Below are 15,144 nucleotides of genomic sequence, written 5' to 3' on the forward strand. Positions count from 1 at the left end.
GTTCTATGGTGCTAGACAGACACTCACTCATTTGCAGTAGATAATCTTTCAAATGGCCATGCAAATCTGCTCCAGCTTCTCACTCTACAGAGGCATCACGAGCATGTACCTCACCGTGCATGAGCAGTGTATCCAACCGGGGCTAGTCCTGGTCGACAAACTCAGCCTCCGCAGCATCAAAACGTCGTCCGACGAGGACGTCGTGTTCGTCTAGAAGAAGGCCAAACTGGAGGAGTCCTGCGATTACGCCGAAGCGACCGTAACGAAGGTTATCACAGCGGTACGTACAACCTATGCGCCCAAGACCTTCAAAGGCGTCCCGTCCTGATGTCCTCCAGCAACAAAAAAAGATCATCGAGGGCCTGCAGTCCCGTGTGGATAACGTGAGCCATACTCTCGAGATGTTCCGCCTGCCAGATGAGAAGACCATTGAGATGATCCAGGAGAGTGCCGCGGTCGCGCAGGCCCAGATCGACGAGGAGGTCGCGGCGACACCGTCGGCAATGGAGACGCTGTCGGGGAGCTTGGGGGGGGATCAGGGTGGTATTGTACGTGCTTACACTCTTCTTTCCTGGTTTTGTATTCATGGATACTCAATAGTAAGTTTATCGTGCTACACGAATGGTAAAGAATTGATTACCTGGACAATGGGAGGTTTGGGGGAATAATATTTTTGTACCTAGCACGCTCGTATCATTTACAACCGTTAATACCCTCTCATAGCAGCGACCATTGGCAATTACGATTCCATTTCAGCGGTAGCCGGTTGCTGATTCAACACTGATAACTAATTTATCATACAAATAGTTCCCGACTGCAAAAGACTGATCTTCGTTATATTTCATATCATGATATTATCACATCACCCTGTAAATGAAACCAAGACCCTTTTAGAAATTACATACACCCAACCCCAACCTAATCCCAATCCGAATCCCAATCCCAAACTCCAAAATGCACTTCATACCAATATCCCAACGCAAATCCAACACAACACCAACCCACCCCCAACCCAACGCCTACTGAATTCGTCCAGCCAAAATCAAACATTCTCCCCATCCTGCAACTTATCATGTCCCACCAGCCTCGTATACCCAGCATCATACCGAGACTTGATCGTCTGCCATCCGACGGAATAATACAACAGCCCGAGCAAAGCAATCGTATACCCGAAGATCTGCAGCCCACTGATGACAGTGCCCCAGATGAGCACGGAGCAGACGATCAGGAGGATATTCTTCGGCACGCTGACGAGCGTCATTGTTAGGCCGGAGGTTTTTCCAATCTGCATTGAAGTTAGTCCACTCCCAGCCTACAGCGCCTGACTCTACCCATCTCTAACCCCACCCACCACCTCATCCAACCAACGAAGCAAAAACAAAAAAAAAAAAAAAAAAAAAAAAGGAGAAACGGGATAAAAAGCAGAGGGAAATCACACATACCAAGACAAAAATCGAGACATTCAACATAAACCCCACAGCGGCATTCGCCATCAGAACACCCCACCCCGTCTCCGGCACAACCGCCCACCGAAACTCGCGCATCTCAGTCGCACACGCGATCAGAAAATTCGTGAACGCGCAAACCGGCGCCGAGTAATACAGCGTGACCAGCGGGTCCATCTTCTGGCCCTCGTCGGAGACCAGAATCTGGATCATGACGAGACGGTTCGCGTCGAAGAAGAGCGCGGAGAGCTGGAAGAGCACGCCCAGCCAGGAGAATTGGACTTCGCCGGCGACGGCGAGGGAGACGGCCAGGGCGATGATCAGGATGTTGATGAAGGATTCCAGGGAGGGGTGGGAGAGGCGCCAGAGCCAGGTTGTTAGGAGGGTGATTATGGGGCCGCCGGCCTTTTGTTGTAATTCTTATCAGCTATTGAGGTATTCTGGGGGGGGAAGGGGGGATTTGGGGGGAGGGGGTTACCTTCAGCATCTGAATAAACGAGACGTTAAGATAGAGATAAACAATGTTACTGCAGACGAGACTCCCACTGTAGAGGATGCCGATGGGGATGATCATGCGGAGGTAGGTGCGGCCGTCCATTTTGATCTTCTTGCGGCCGTCGAGCATGGTGGTTGTGCGGGCGAGGAGTTGGGTCGCCAGCGTGGCGAAGATGAGGTGCCATGTTGTGAGGATGATTGCTGTGGAGGTTAGCCGTGTATCATATTTTTGTAGTGAGAGGTGTGGTGGTGGTGGTGATGGTTTTGACTCACGGTATCCTGCGACATGTTAGCGAGGGCATTCAGTAATAGGGAGGCGAGAGAGAGACATACGGAATTCCGTCGACTCTATAACCCATTTATTAAACAGGATGGTCAGATTGGACCAGAAGACCCATGATCTGGAGATGTATTAGATATGCACACAATATAATGTATGTGTATAGAAGGTAGGTAGGTAGGTAGGTAGTTAGTGGGAGGCTACGTACAGAATCCCCAGGATAATAGGCCATACAGGCGCCTCCTTCGGAGGAAGATCCAAGATCGTCATCTGGAGGGCAGATAAATAGATCGATGGATGGATAGGTAGGTGTGTGGGTGGGTGTGTCTGTCCCACAGACAAGGGTTCAGCAGGGAGATCCGGAAGTAGTGGTTGCCATTGGTGGGCAGACCAAGGACACCAGAAGATTAGGTACTCGGCAGTCGCGGGATATATAAGAGACAAAGAATAGAGAAACAATGATACACCGACAATCCAAAGCAGCGCGCACAGCAAAACCAACCCGCGGACCTAGACCTGGAAATTCCAAAACCAAACCCAAACCCAGACCTGGGGGGGGAGGGGGAGGTTCGCAGTCTAAAGAAAGAGACGAGACGAGACGAGGTTGGGTGTGACGCTGGCTGCTTGCGGATGGGTGGATAATGCGATCGGGTGCAACCTACCCTACCATACCCCGTGCCCCAAGCAGTACCTAGTAGTAGTCTAGCTAACAAGTAACGACAACATGGATGGCTGTCAAGCTTCGGCTAGTCCGTAGGCGGCCACTTAAACTCCGGTGCCATTGGACCGCGCGTGCCAGGCCCTGTTTTAGTGCTGTGCGAGGCATCACAAAATACGGGGTCTGCGGGCTGGGTTCGCCCGATCAGGCGATGGCACAGACTGGGTCAGGGACCGGTGAGCGATTGACTTTGTTGGGGATTGGATGTGTCCAGCTGCCAGTCCAGCTGCCACCAGCAAGTCCACAAAGAACAGGATCTTCAGGGCCCTGGGTCTGGTCTGGGTCTGACTCTGGCTAGCTTGTGCTGGCGGGAGCTTCCGCTACGATCCTTTCAGGCCCCAAGGGGGAAAAGTCTCAATGTGAGACAGGGGGAGGCTGAGGGAGTCATTAGTCAGTCAGTCAGTCAGTCAGTCAGCCAGCTTAATTAGCTCCCTTTGACGTAGCCAGTGGGAAAATTTCCTCAGGTTGTGCAGGAGGGATGATGCATTACCAGCGGCCGCAGAAACCAGGCAGACATTGTTGCTAAATGCTGGAATTCCAGCTGCCTAACGCAATCAATGGCAATAGTCTCGGAATGCGGCCGATCGGCAGGTCTAGTGAGGGGGAAGGCAAAGTAGGGCTGACGGATGCGTCCTCCAGGCTGCAATTGGCCAACCAACGACCGGGAAAGAGACAGGTACCCGCCGGGAACAGTGGCATGGATGGCATGGCATGATTTGCACCCCATAGTTAGGGCAGGAACCATGAACTGATGATCCTGCACGGTCATGACATCATCATGCTACATCTACAGTTGTAACACATAGCAAAATGATGGCCAAAGAAAAACGCTGTATGATATTACCCAGGTAAGTCCCCCAAGTTCCAACCCCGACAGGCAAAGTAGTCATCCACATCATATGTTCCCCACAAATGCAAAATATATCCAGTCTCGCCACCATCGTCACCACGAATGCGTACAGTACGTAATGAAGTAACTCGGCCACTCCTCGACATCAATGACTCTCTTACACTCCTCCGGATCAAACTCCGGGTTCCCATACGCCGCCAAACACGCGGGGTTCTTATCATCCGTCCAACTATACGGATAGATCTGCTGGCGGGGCAGCACGACCATCTTATTCAACAAATCGCCCTCCACACCAGTCCCAGCCCCAGACCCACAGAACAAATCCCACCCGGGCGACCACCGACGAATCTTATCGCAGGCGAAACCCTTGACAGAGCGATCGCTGAACTCCGTGTAGTACTTGCGCAACATATCCGCCAGCGCCCCAGGGCCGGTAAGCGACTCCACCGACCCGTCGCCGTTCCCGTTAGGGTTCTCGATCACGTGGATCACAGGGAGGAGCCAGAAGGGATGGCCGGGGGGCGAGGCCATCCAGCCGTTGGGGACGGCGGCGGGGCCGTCGAGACCGGGCTTGTGTGCCATGTGCCCGACGAAGCCACGCTGGGTGGTATCTTTGTTTTTGCTGTAGCCGGAGAGGGTGCGCGTGTGTTTGTCGAGGGAGGTTGCGTGGCCGGTGAAGAGGCCTTCGACGGGACGAAGGGCTTCGGTGTCAACGTCGGCGTACATTCTATGATCTGTTAGTAGGGTTTCATTCAACTCGACTCAGAGGAGGACGCAGGGATGGAGAACTCACCCCCCGAACCGATACATATACAGATTCCGCACCACGTCCGCGCGATGGATCTCCTTCGGGAGACGAAGGTAATCCGTCAGAAACCAGGGGAAATACTGCTCGACGAGCATGCGGTTTGTCTCGTCGTCCCAAAGGACGTATTCCCAGTCTGGGTTCTGCTCGCGCATGGTCTGCACCCAGGCTTGGGCGTTCTCGCTCATGTTGCTGCCGGCGGGAAACCACGTTTGGTGGATGATCTTGGGGATGGTGGTTATGTCGTCGGAGAGGGGGCGGGCGAGGAGGTCCCTGGCTGATAGTGACCGCGCGTACGGGGTGTTGTGAAAGGGCGTGTCATAGTCGGTGGGAAGGAAGTTGAGACGCAGGAAGTAGAAGAGGGAGATGGTGGTTGCGACGGCGAGGGAGAGCTGGAAGCGGCGTCGGCTGAATTGCGCTGTGAGCCATTGTAGGCCTGACGCTCGGGGAGATTGGGGAATCATGAGGACGGGGGTGTGGGCGACGGTTGGTGGGGGGGATAGGTGAGGATGGGTGCTCGGGGGGTAGATGTAGATGTAGATGTAGGGCACCCCGGAGGTGTAGCTGTCAGTTGTGTTGCGAGGAGGAGGTCGGGGAGGCCGAGATCATGCGGCCGTTCTTTTTTAGAACCCCGCTGAACTGAGCTGCCGGGGACTCGGGTTTTGTTTGTGGCGACTTGCTGTGCTGTCGGGCTCAGGAACCCCAGGTCGCATTCAGTCGTGGGCAATTTCCGAAAACGGAAGTTGACGTGCTCGAGTATGCGCATAAACTGGGTTGTCCGGGGTGTCTTGGTAGAAAGCAGCGCCCACGATGTCAGGGGAGGCTGGGATAAAGCTTATTCTGACAGGGCATATGGCGATGTCTTTCTGTAGATGGTAACTGTCGTGGATAGCCACATAGCCAGAATTTAGAGTATGGGGACCAGTAGCAGAATAATTTTCAATTTGACCGTAGGATAAAGTTTGACCCCATTCACTGGAAAGATCCAGTGAATCTGCTCCGCATACTAGCTTGTAATAAAGATCTGCTAAAAAAACCAAAATATGTACCAATTTCCTCTGCCATTCCATTACCACGCCTACTGTACACCTTCCGGTCCACCCATCCTTATTTCTGATGCTTAAGCATAATCTTCATGTACCTGTTACCCGATTAGCGAGCGTCATATTCAGTGGAGAGTGGGAGCCCTACAAGCTCATCCCCGTCAGAGCTAGGAAAATCCCTGCAATGCTCTGGTGCATAATCCGATGGTCGCTGAGCATCCACCCCAAGCCCACGATGATGCAAGTCTTCAGCTGTCCGATCACGGTGCTCGTCACTGGACCCGCCGCGTCGATGATATAAAACTGCGACAGGTTGACCAGACAGGCAAATATTCCACTCTACGCCAGGTCAGCTTAAACCTTGCATGAAGAAGAAAACAGGAGTCTTACCGCTAGGATAGAAGCCCACAGCGATCCCGGCACAGTCGAGACAACGGGGAACGTCTCCATCCACGGAACAATACACACCAGGACAGCAGCACTGACGGGCGCCTGGTTCAACAGAAGCTGCATGCTGCTCATCTCCAGCTTCTTGTGGTATCTCCCGACCAACACGGTATACAGCGCACTGGCACAGACTCCCGAAAGAGCGAAGAATATCCCCTCAGGCGAAGTGGTATCGTTCCCGTGGGACGACGGGAGAGAATCGAAATACGAGACGATCCCGACTCCGGTGCACAGCAACACCAGCGGCAGAAATGCAGATTTGGGTATGCTAGACTGGTATAGAGTATAATTCAGTAGCGCCGTCGCGGGGGTAAGGAGCAGACGGGCCAGCTGATGGAATATAACCGACGAGTACGCCAGAGCCAGGTTTTGGAAGATGACCTGGATGCACATCGCCGCGACGAGATGGAGGATGCGGTATGGAGACACATGCTTCGGTTCGAACCAGCCGCAGAAGGGTCGGGATGCGAGCCATAGTGTGAAACCCGTGATGGTGAAGTGGTAGGCTGCGAAAGAGACCTGCGAGTTGCGGAAGTTTGCGTTCGAGAGAACGGATTTGTTGGTGAAGACCTGGATTGTCAGCTCTTGGCTCCATTATCCGCAAAGTCAACTTACAATGGCAACAGTTGCGACAATGTTGATTGTCATCCAAATGAGAAGCCGAATGTTTCCACCCTGCGGCTCTGGCGCGTCTGAGAGCCTCTTCTCGTCATCGGTGGTATAGTATCCGAGCTCGAGCTTGACATCGTCCGGTGGAGGGGTCGCTGAATCGCAATTCAACGAGTTGAGCAGCCCTGTATGCTCCTGGACCTCCTCCTTCGGGTCTGGTCCTGCAACAACCATTGTGAGAGCAATTGGAATGGCTCTTGTCGTTTCTGGGTGTCTAGATGCTATCTTCCGAAAGATGCATCCCCTATGCTGAGCCTTCAAGCGCCCAAGATCCTTATTGTAAGCGGAGGCTTTGGCACATCCGATCCACTCTGACAGTCACCTCGAGTCTGGGGGTATGGCACCGGTGGTCATGACCGACAGTCCAATGCTACTAGTACATTAAGAGGAGGGAGCCGGGGAATCAGACTGGCGATGAAAACATGCTAACGCATCATGTGCCCCACAACCTGACGTGATCTACCACCGGATTGCATCAGGATCGATAAATCCGGGCAAAAGCGTCCAGGTTACACTTTATAGTTACTTCTAAGATCGTGGGCCAGGGGCGGGGGACTGGGATAGGGTTCCGGAAACGGACGCCAGAAAGGGATGATCGCGGGTCCGGAATGTGGGTGCCCAGGTCCAGGTCCTCGGCCCCTGGGGCCCTGGCTGGACTCCTGTCCCTGTTTCCGTCGACAGCTGTGTGATGATGTGTCGTGAGCTTACTGTTGGAAATGACCTGATAGCTGATGAAAGTGACTAAGTTGTAGGTGAGTGTGAATATCCCCTCGCATGTCCAAAACCCGCATATGCCAACAAATCGTAACCGAGCGCTAATATACAACTTCCAACCAAGGGGCCACAAGGGCAATGCATTCCTAGATAACGCCCGCGAAATGAAATCAAACCAAAAATGTGTAACTTCCGCTCAAGTAACCAAGATCCCCCTCGGATACTCGAAGTCCTCCCTGTTCACGACGCGGCGCGACCAAGGGAACCCCTCATCGTACTGGGCATAGACCTTGTTCTGGCCCGCGACGAGGCGATGGATATTGAGTCTGGTGCTATACATCAAATTCCAGGCCTGCGCCTCATGCCACTCGTCGCTACCGCCATGGATATCCGAGTCCTTGGACGCGCGACCCGCCGCCTTATACGTCCCGATCATATTGGGAAACGGCGCGTAGCACTCGATCTGCTCGCGCCCGTCCTTGCCGCCACACATATCCGACATGGAGTTATCCACCGCAGCAACGAGGCGATCGACCGACAACGCAGCCAGAATCCTCTCCGCGCCGCGCTTTGTCACCGCGTATCCGTACGTGCAGCACCCCATCTCAGCCCGGTAGATGAACCGCGTCGAGTTCTCCGGGAACTTCCTCTTCCATGCATCGAGCGGTCCGCCCCAGGTGCCGCGGTGCTCTACACTCGGAGCGGTCGGGTCGTTCGGGATGGCGTAGAACTGGGTCTCGTTGGGAGAGGCCGCCGAGGCGCAGCCACCGACCCAGAGGATATCCCAGTTCGTGCCGTAGGGGGCGTTGCGCGACGAGTCAGTGTTTCCGGTGAGGGCGCGGACGCCGCGTGCGAATTCGGGGAGTTGCTTTTTGATGTTGATGTCCCAGTCGGCGTCGTCCTCCAGGATGAGGGCTGTAGAGTAGGAGTTTTCGACGATGCTGTTACAGTTAGCGGGCATCTTTCGGTTGGCATGGTCGGGAGACTGACTCAGATAGGGCATTCATGTGCGCGCGCCAACATCCGATTTCCGACGACTTGAGTCCGTTTTCCTGGGGATGTTAGCAGATACAGACAGTTCGGATGGAGAATACTCACATTCGGCAAGGCCTTCTCGCTAAATTCATCCGGTCGCACACCATCCAGCCAGTCTACTTGGAAGCCGGCCATGGAGGCAGCCAGTGTGAGGAAGTCTCGCTTGTCTGTTCGCTCTTTCAACCCGATGGCGTATATGTGTTCAAACTAGTAGAGTCAGCACCAATCCCCCAGCCCAGGCGAATGAGAAAAAAAAAAAAAGCTCACCCACCCCAAGCGTCTGATTCTGAATATGCTCCAACGCGCGATCCTCCAACGTGGTGCGCGCAATATCCACCCAATCCTTATTCCAATAATGGCCCCCTTTCTCACTGAGCAGTAATGTGAGAAGAACATAGCTGGCGAGCGCCGCGACGACGATTTTCGGGATCCTGGACCGTCCCCGAATCATCTTGATGTTTGGTGCGATGGATAATGGTCAGTTAAATCGGTAGTAGTGACTTGGATGGGGGGAAGTTGTGTGGTGTGGTGGTGTAGTCGGTCGCACATATCGTAGATGTTCACTTTTGAGACGTGAACTCGGAAATTTTGCCTCCATTGCGTCGCACTCTTTGCGGAAGATGTCGGTTGCGAAAGCGTGAGTCAAAAGACAGACAGCCGGGGATCTCTGGTTGCGGTGGCATTCTTCGGCCAGAAACGGGGTCTTAACTCGGGGGGGAAAGAAACATGTTGCCGAAACCGGGCTCGACACGGGATCCGGTCAGGTCGGGGTCGGCTGTATAATTTGTAGATGTTTAATTGGGGATTCTGGGTGTTTTATTCGTAAAGAACTCTTAAATGTTTCCAGCCTGTTGGGGGTTGTGCTGAGGGATTTCGTTTTGGGGTTGGAGGTTTTACACGGAGAACGGTCCTCGTTGCTGGCGGTTTCAACCCTAACTCTGGGATGGACTCCATATCGGTGTCCTCTATTTTTTGTTGATACCAGGTTGTATAGATATATGTGTTATACTGCAATTCCAGGTAGATTTACATGCTTATCTTAACGGGTCCCTTAGATTGACATTGGCCGCAAATGTAGCTACAAACGATTCAAAACAGGCCTCCAACATGAACAGTGCTATTCGGGTCTCTTATATGGGCACGAAGAAAACCACCAATTTCTAACGGTCCGGTGATCAACCTCGACTGCATCCCGCGCGTACTGAAGAGTGTCCTCAGCCATGTCCGAGTCACGATTCACTACTCACCTCTAAAGGACGCTTTCCCCCTCCCGATTCTCTCTTTTTCCATTATCCCCCATTCTCCCAACACTCCCAAACTTTCTTCCAACTATAATATAACATGGCCGGCCGTGTCTTGCCGCAGCTTTCGTTCTCCGGATCGCTGTATCCCCCTTAACTGTGATATTCTGCATGGTCTACGCGATCACCAATTCCAAAAACCACTATAAAATTTACCACTGCCAGCGAAACCTTAGACATCTTCAATCCAGAAAGAAAAAGCTGCACGTATGACAGACCGGACCCCAGGACAGGGCTTCAAATTGATCCCGGAACTAATTCCCGCGAAGCAAGCACGGAGCATCTCACACAGATCCCCGAGCCAGGCAACTCGCATGTGGGGGGTGCGGACGCACATCACTATGGACAAAGCAACGTAAGGTTACATCAATGATAACCCACACCGTAGTTAGTCGGGGGAGAAGGGCGAATTGTAGGTCGTGATGGGGGCCAGTGGAAGGGATTGCGCAGGCAGTCCGGAGGGCGGAAGGGGCGGGAGGGGGGGTTGGCAGGGTTGAACGGGATGCGTTGGTCGCTTTCCAGGTTTCGGGCTCTGGTATCAAGGAGGGGTCTGTCGTTGACGACAGTGGCATTACCATTTTGGAATCACGAATTTGGAGGTTTGTAGAGAGGTTGAGATATAGACTCTCAACCAATCCACGACTGCCATTCCATCAGCAGAGACTCTCCTGCATCGGTTTCAGAACAAGAGTTCCTGTATTAAGAGACCGTCGGAATACTTCTACTCGTCTCTAAATCGAAACCATTGCTAGTTCACTCCCAAGCCGCATGTTATGAGTTCGGTCGCTCACTTGTGAAAACCATTTAGCCATGCTCTCGGCACCATCCATTTTCATCCTGGTTGGACTCCGGAAACTTATCTTCAAGTGGCAACAAAAGCGAGGAAATCATGCTGAAAGGCTATGTTTGGCTGTAGAGAATGAGGGATGCCGTTCGAGAGATGGGGTGAGCGCACTTCTGCTAATTATGCTTATAAGTTGCGCCGCTTGGTTTCCATGTACGTTTTGTTAGCTGAACTGTCCAAGTGCAGCATGTATCTTGTCGGTCAGATACGGACACTTGTCAACTCCAGATCGAGAAAATTGCGCATTCAAGTATATATATTCGAAATCGAGAAGATAGAGTCCCTAATATGTCTGGGGAGTTTCTCGTCGGAGTCTCCGGTTCTGGATCGGTTGATAAACAAGCCCCCTTACCCGACATCTGGTTTCTGACCGTCGCATTTGCCCTTTCTGAGTTTACAGACCAGACAAGCTGGTATATTCAAGTTGCAAGGCGTGTCGCGCATGTGAGGTCTTCACGGTCTGTGTCATCGGTAGTAAGGTCCCGGAGTAGAAGGTGGCGAGCGATTGGGTTGGTTGATACAGAATCGACGAAATGGCAGATGCCGCATTCAAAGGCCATCTGCAGTTCGCAAGGCTCATCCCAAGCTTCGAATTGGGTGCGGAAGCAGGACTCGCGAACGATGGCGGTCAAATGACCAACTAGGGTGTAGAAACGGTCGCGTTTCAACATCTCAGGAGATGTAAGAAGCCTTTTTTCACAGATGCTGGCATGCTTCCTCTGTTTATCCAGCGTCAAGCAGTGAATTTCAACTTCGGGAAGGAGAAGAGCCTGCTAAGCACTGGAGCTCCACTCAGTCAGGGTGCTGTCAGTGAATAGGATTCCTCACGACAATAGTTCTGGACACTGTTTGAAATATATTCTCGATCGCTCATCTCGATTCTTCCTGCTTTCACAAGAACAAAACATCTATATCATGACGGCCATGGTTGATTCTAACCTCACTGGCGGCCGTTTACGGGTCTGGTGGGCCGGTGCGGGTCATGGGTTAGATCGGGCCACAGAGTCGATCATTGTCTGCCATGAATATCCATAAAAGTGCTCATGAATACTTATCTCTTCCGCAACTTTGTATTCCATGTGAGGTTTGTCTGCAAAACAACATTATATTCTCTGCGAGATCTGAAGGCGCCTTTCTGGACTGACGGCAATAGGGGTTGGCTTGGAGGCGCTAGCTGCTGGGACATTGCTCTAACTGTCATTAATCAGGTAAACTGAGCGAGTGGACACTTCGAAGCCATGGCCACAATATTTCAGTGAGTCGACCAAAGTAATAAAAAGCACGGACACCGAGAAAAATAAATGAGGGCCTAAAAGTGACCATACCAAATACAGAGTCTTATTTACCCCAACAAAAGCATCGATATCACGTCAGCTATTGTTGCTGGCTAAAGCGGATCACCCCGATCGCCGTCAGGGTTATAGTGCGGTCATTTATGATTCAGGTGGTGTGACCAACTGAGCATCCCCGTGGTTCGAACCCCAGCACCCGTGATCCTTCAGGAGGCGGAAGAAGCTGGCAACCGGATCACCGCGTATTTACCGCGAGCCCTACATCCTTTCCACGAGCGATGTAACCACGGAGTTGAGCTAACCTCTTCACTTCCATATCACCCGGATAAGTGTCCTCCAGATAAGTCTATATTCTCTCTGTCGACCAGGGTCGAAAGGACGTCCACCGGAGACCGTCGACGTAGCTACCGCCATGGTCAGGCGCGCAAAGGGGGATCCTAGCAGCTGCAGGATGCTAACCCCTGCCGATAACGGACGGTGATAATGCCGATTCGTCTCGGTCAGTGCCAGTGTCACTCACTGCCGCGCCCCAAATGGATATGGAGCACACCGCCAAGCTTTCGAACTTGAGCTCATCTTTTAGCGTCGGTCCCAGTGATCCGAGTTTATTGGGCAAGCGCTGCCCTGATTGGTGGAAGTGTATGGAGCAGATAGAGTGCTCATGTCTAATCAGGCACATGGTGGGGATCATTGGTTGGGGTTCTAGAATGCGGCAATTGATTGTGGGATCCTTCCGGGGGAAAGACGCCCACTTGAGTCCGAGACACGAGGACGAGGGGAGGTGCAGCGTGATAGCATCATGCGTCGAGGAGACCAGGTGTAGCGTGCACAGTGCAAATAACAACAACATTGCCCGAACCACCGGATGACAGGGATTTCCTACAGCCAGCCACGAGCAGCAAGCCATGGTTGATGGCCGCCCCTTACTGCTGACATGCCGTGGCCCGGTTTCAGGCCGGGGGCCAGGGGCGGGCGCTGATTCGCGGCCAGACTAGCTTCTGGGGCTAAATCCTGGCCCTTAGCAGCAGCGCCAGGAACGTTGGCCCGATTTCTTCCAATTCTTCTCCCAGGACGTCCTAGTCGACGACGCTATCACGCTATCACGGCCCTGCGCCGTCCAGGCGTTGACGGTTCGTGTCAATTCGTCGGGAGATTCCCGGTCATGGGCCGTCGAGTCGTGACAGCCCCCGTTTGCCAGGCCTGTCTCACCTATAAATTAACGATCGCCACCATGCTTCCTGATCCCTCCCCAGAAACGCAGCGGATCCTGTCTCAAATCTCATCCTGCGCTGTCTCACTTGACACTCGGCCGTGAACATGTTCAACCGCAAGGAACTGGGCGTCGTCGCCGCCCTTGGTCTGCTGGCTCAGGCCGCTCCCGCCCCGGCCCCGGTGCAGCCTCGCTGTATGCTTGCCCTACATTGCACTCACCGTTGGGTCCCCTCATACTGATTCCCTACCAGCCGTGACGACTGCTGTCCTCGACAAGCTCGACCTTTTCGCCCAGTACAGTGCTGCATCCTACTGCTCCTCGAACATCGACTCCGCCGGTACAACCCTGACCTGCTCCGTCGGAAATTGCCCGCTGGTCGAGGCTACCGGCGCCACGACCATTGATGAGTTCGACGAGTAAGTCACCCGTGCAATCCTCACCACAGCTCGATCTAACCATCCACAGGAGCACAGACTTCGGTGATGCGACGGGTTTCGTCGCCGTCGACCCAACCAACGAGGCGGTCGTGGTGGCCTTCCGTGGCAGCTCGGATCTCGCGAACTGGATCGCCGACCTGGACTTCGGCCTCACGTCCGTGAGCGACATCTGTTCGGGCTGTGAAATGCACAGCGGGTTCTACGATGCGTGGAACACCGTCGGTGCCACGATCACCGCGAAGGTCGAGGCCGCGATTGCCGAGTACCCCGACTACTCGATCGTCTTCACTGGACACAGCTACGGCGCTGCTCTGGCTGCCATCGCCGCCACCGTGTTCCGTAACGCCGGATACACCGTTGACCTGGTATGTCTTCCCCCCTAATCCCAATCCCAATCCCTCTCCCAGAGAAACCTCTAACCATCAACAGTACGACTACGGCCAACCCCGTATCGGTAACCTTGCGCTGGCCGACTACATCACGGACCAGGACATGGGCAGCAACTACCGGGTCACCCACACAGACGACATCGTGCCCAAGCTCCCGCCCAAGCTCCTGGGCTACCACCACTTCAGCCCCGAGTACTGGATCACCAGCGCCAACGACGTGACCGTGACCGACTCGGACGTCGACGACATCGTGGGGGTGGACTCCACCGAGGGCAACGACGGCACCTGGCTGGACAGCGTGTCTGCCCACAAGTGGTACTTCATCTACATCAGCGAATGCTCTTGAGCCATCCCCCCCTCCTAGCCCCCTAGCCCTACATCCATGGATCCATCCATATCCATTACCTTAATCGGCCCTCTGTGCGCTGCGCCCTAATCCTAATACCAAGCCTTCACCCTTCCTTCTTTCTCCCATCCACCAACCGCACAAACAATAAACAGGACCACCCTAGATACCTATTACTGTACATAATCCACCAGAACCAAGAAAAAAAACAATACAAAACCAATAACAACAATTTCCACATCCCCACAATCGTCCATCCAAAATAATCCAAAATCCGAAATCCAGAGGCCAGCCCCCCTATCAATCACCGAAAAACCCCCGACCCACGTTTCGCCCACGCCCGCAACGGTGCCGCGTACGTAAGTAGATTAAACTATCGGGATCCACATTTGATAAAAAAAAAACCATTTTCCCGACTCGGGGTTTGGTTCGGTAGATAGATGCTAGATAGATAAATAATAATTACCAACTACGGATACGGAGGACCAGTGCCGTGTACAAAGTACACTACGGGTGGTTCATCTATTTGATGCCGCCGGCGGGACAGGTTAAATTAGGTTAATTGGTGACAACCCTACCCCCAGCAGTCACAAAAAAGAAGAAACGAAGAGGGGGAGATTGTGAGTTGTATATAGGCTAAAAGCGTCACTGGTGACTACGTATATTATAAACGTGTGTTTGTTGTGGTACTAGATCCTTGACTTAATAGGGTTGGTATAGTTCGTGGTTCCTGGTTATAAGGTTACTCGGTCGGCGCCGAAGACTAATGCTGTTATTAAGGGGGGGGGAATAACGGAATTGGGAAGGAAGGAAGGAAGGAA

At 53.2% G+C, this 15,144-nt stretch overlaps 4 protein-coding genes across 4 annotated transcripts; 2 read left to right on the forward strand and 2 right to left on the reverse strand.

Moving 5' to 3' along the window:
• Positions 1-52: 52 nt before the first annotated feature.
• BO70DRAFT_394339 (uncharacterized protein) lies at positions 53-828 on the forward strand (the record flags this gene model as incomplete). The annotated part of the gene is made up of 3 exons (XM_025546452.1): positions 53-204; positions 305-548; positions 808-828. 3 exons carry the CDS (start codon positions 53-55, stop codon positions 826-828), a joined length of 417 nt encoding a protein of 138 aa, XP_025401332.1.
• Positions 815-5,079, reverse strand: BO70DRAFT_332308 (TPT-domain-containing protein). The gene is made up of 7 exons (XM_025540914.1): positions 4,582-5,079; positions 4,177-4,515; positions 2,274-2,341; positions 2,214-2,219; positions 1,924-2,141; positions 1,443-1,850; positions 815-1,285 (listed from the first exon to the last, which is right to left on the reverse strand). The coding sequence occupies exons 1-7, from the start codon at positions 5,055-5,057 to the stop codon at positions 1,043-1,045; spliced, it is 1,758 nt and encodes a 585-aa protein (XP_025401333.1). The 5' UTR covers positions 5,058-5,079; the 3' UTR covers positions 815-1,042.
• A 701-nt stretch (positions 5,080-5,780) lies between these two features.
• BO70DRAFT_332311 (uncharacterized protein) lies at positions 5,781-9,214 on the reverse strand (the record flags this gene model as incomplete). The annotated part of the gene is made up of 8 exons (XM_025540915.1): positions 8,773-9,214; positions 8,565-8,708; positions 8,457-8,518; positions 7,672-8,407; positions 7,309-7,493; positions 6,699-6,966; positions 6,027-6,653; positions 5,781-5,939 (listed from the first exon to the last, which is right to left on the reverse strand). The coding sequence occupies exons 1-8, from the start codon at positions 8,950-8,952 to the stop codon at positions 5,781-5,783; spliced, it is 2,361 nt and encodes a 786-aa protein (XP_025401334.1). The 5' UTR covers positions 8,953-9,214.
• Positions 9,215-13,205: 3,991 nt separating this feature from the next.
• BO70DRAFT_332314 (lipase family protein) lies at positions 13,206-14,505 on the forward strand. Its single transcript, XM_025540916.1, has 4 exons — positions 13,206-13,343; positions 13,402-13,567; positions 13,617-13,953; positions 14,018-14,505. Exons 1-4 carry the CDS (start codon positions 13,256-13,258, stop codon positions 14,321-14,323), a joined length of 897 nt encoding a protein of 298 aa, XP_025401335.1. The 5' UTR covers positions 13,206-13,255; the 3' UTR covers positions 14,324-14,505.
• The last annotated feature ends 639 nt before the right edge of the window (positions 14,506-15,144 follow it).

Source organism: Aspergillus heteromorphus (genome assembly GCF_003184545.1).
Source record: "Aspergillus heteromorphus CBS 117.55 chromosome Unknown BO70scaffold_6, whole genome shotgun sequence".
Classification (NCBI taxonomy): domain Eukaryota; kingdom Fungi; phylum Ascomycota; class Eurotiomycetes; order Eurotiales; family Aspergillaceae; genus Aspergillus; species Aspergillus heteromorphus.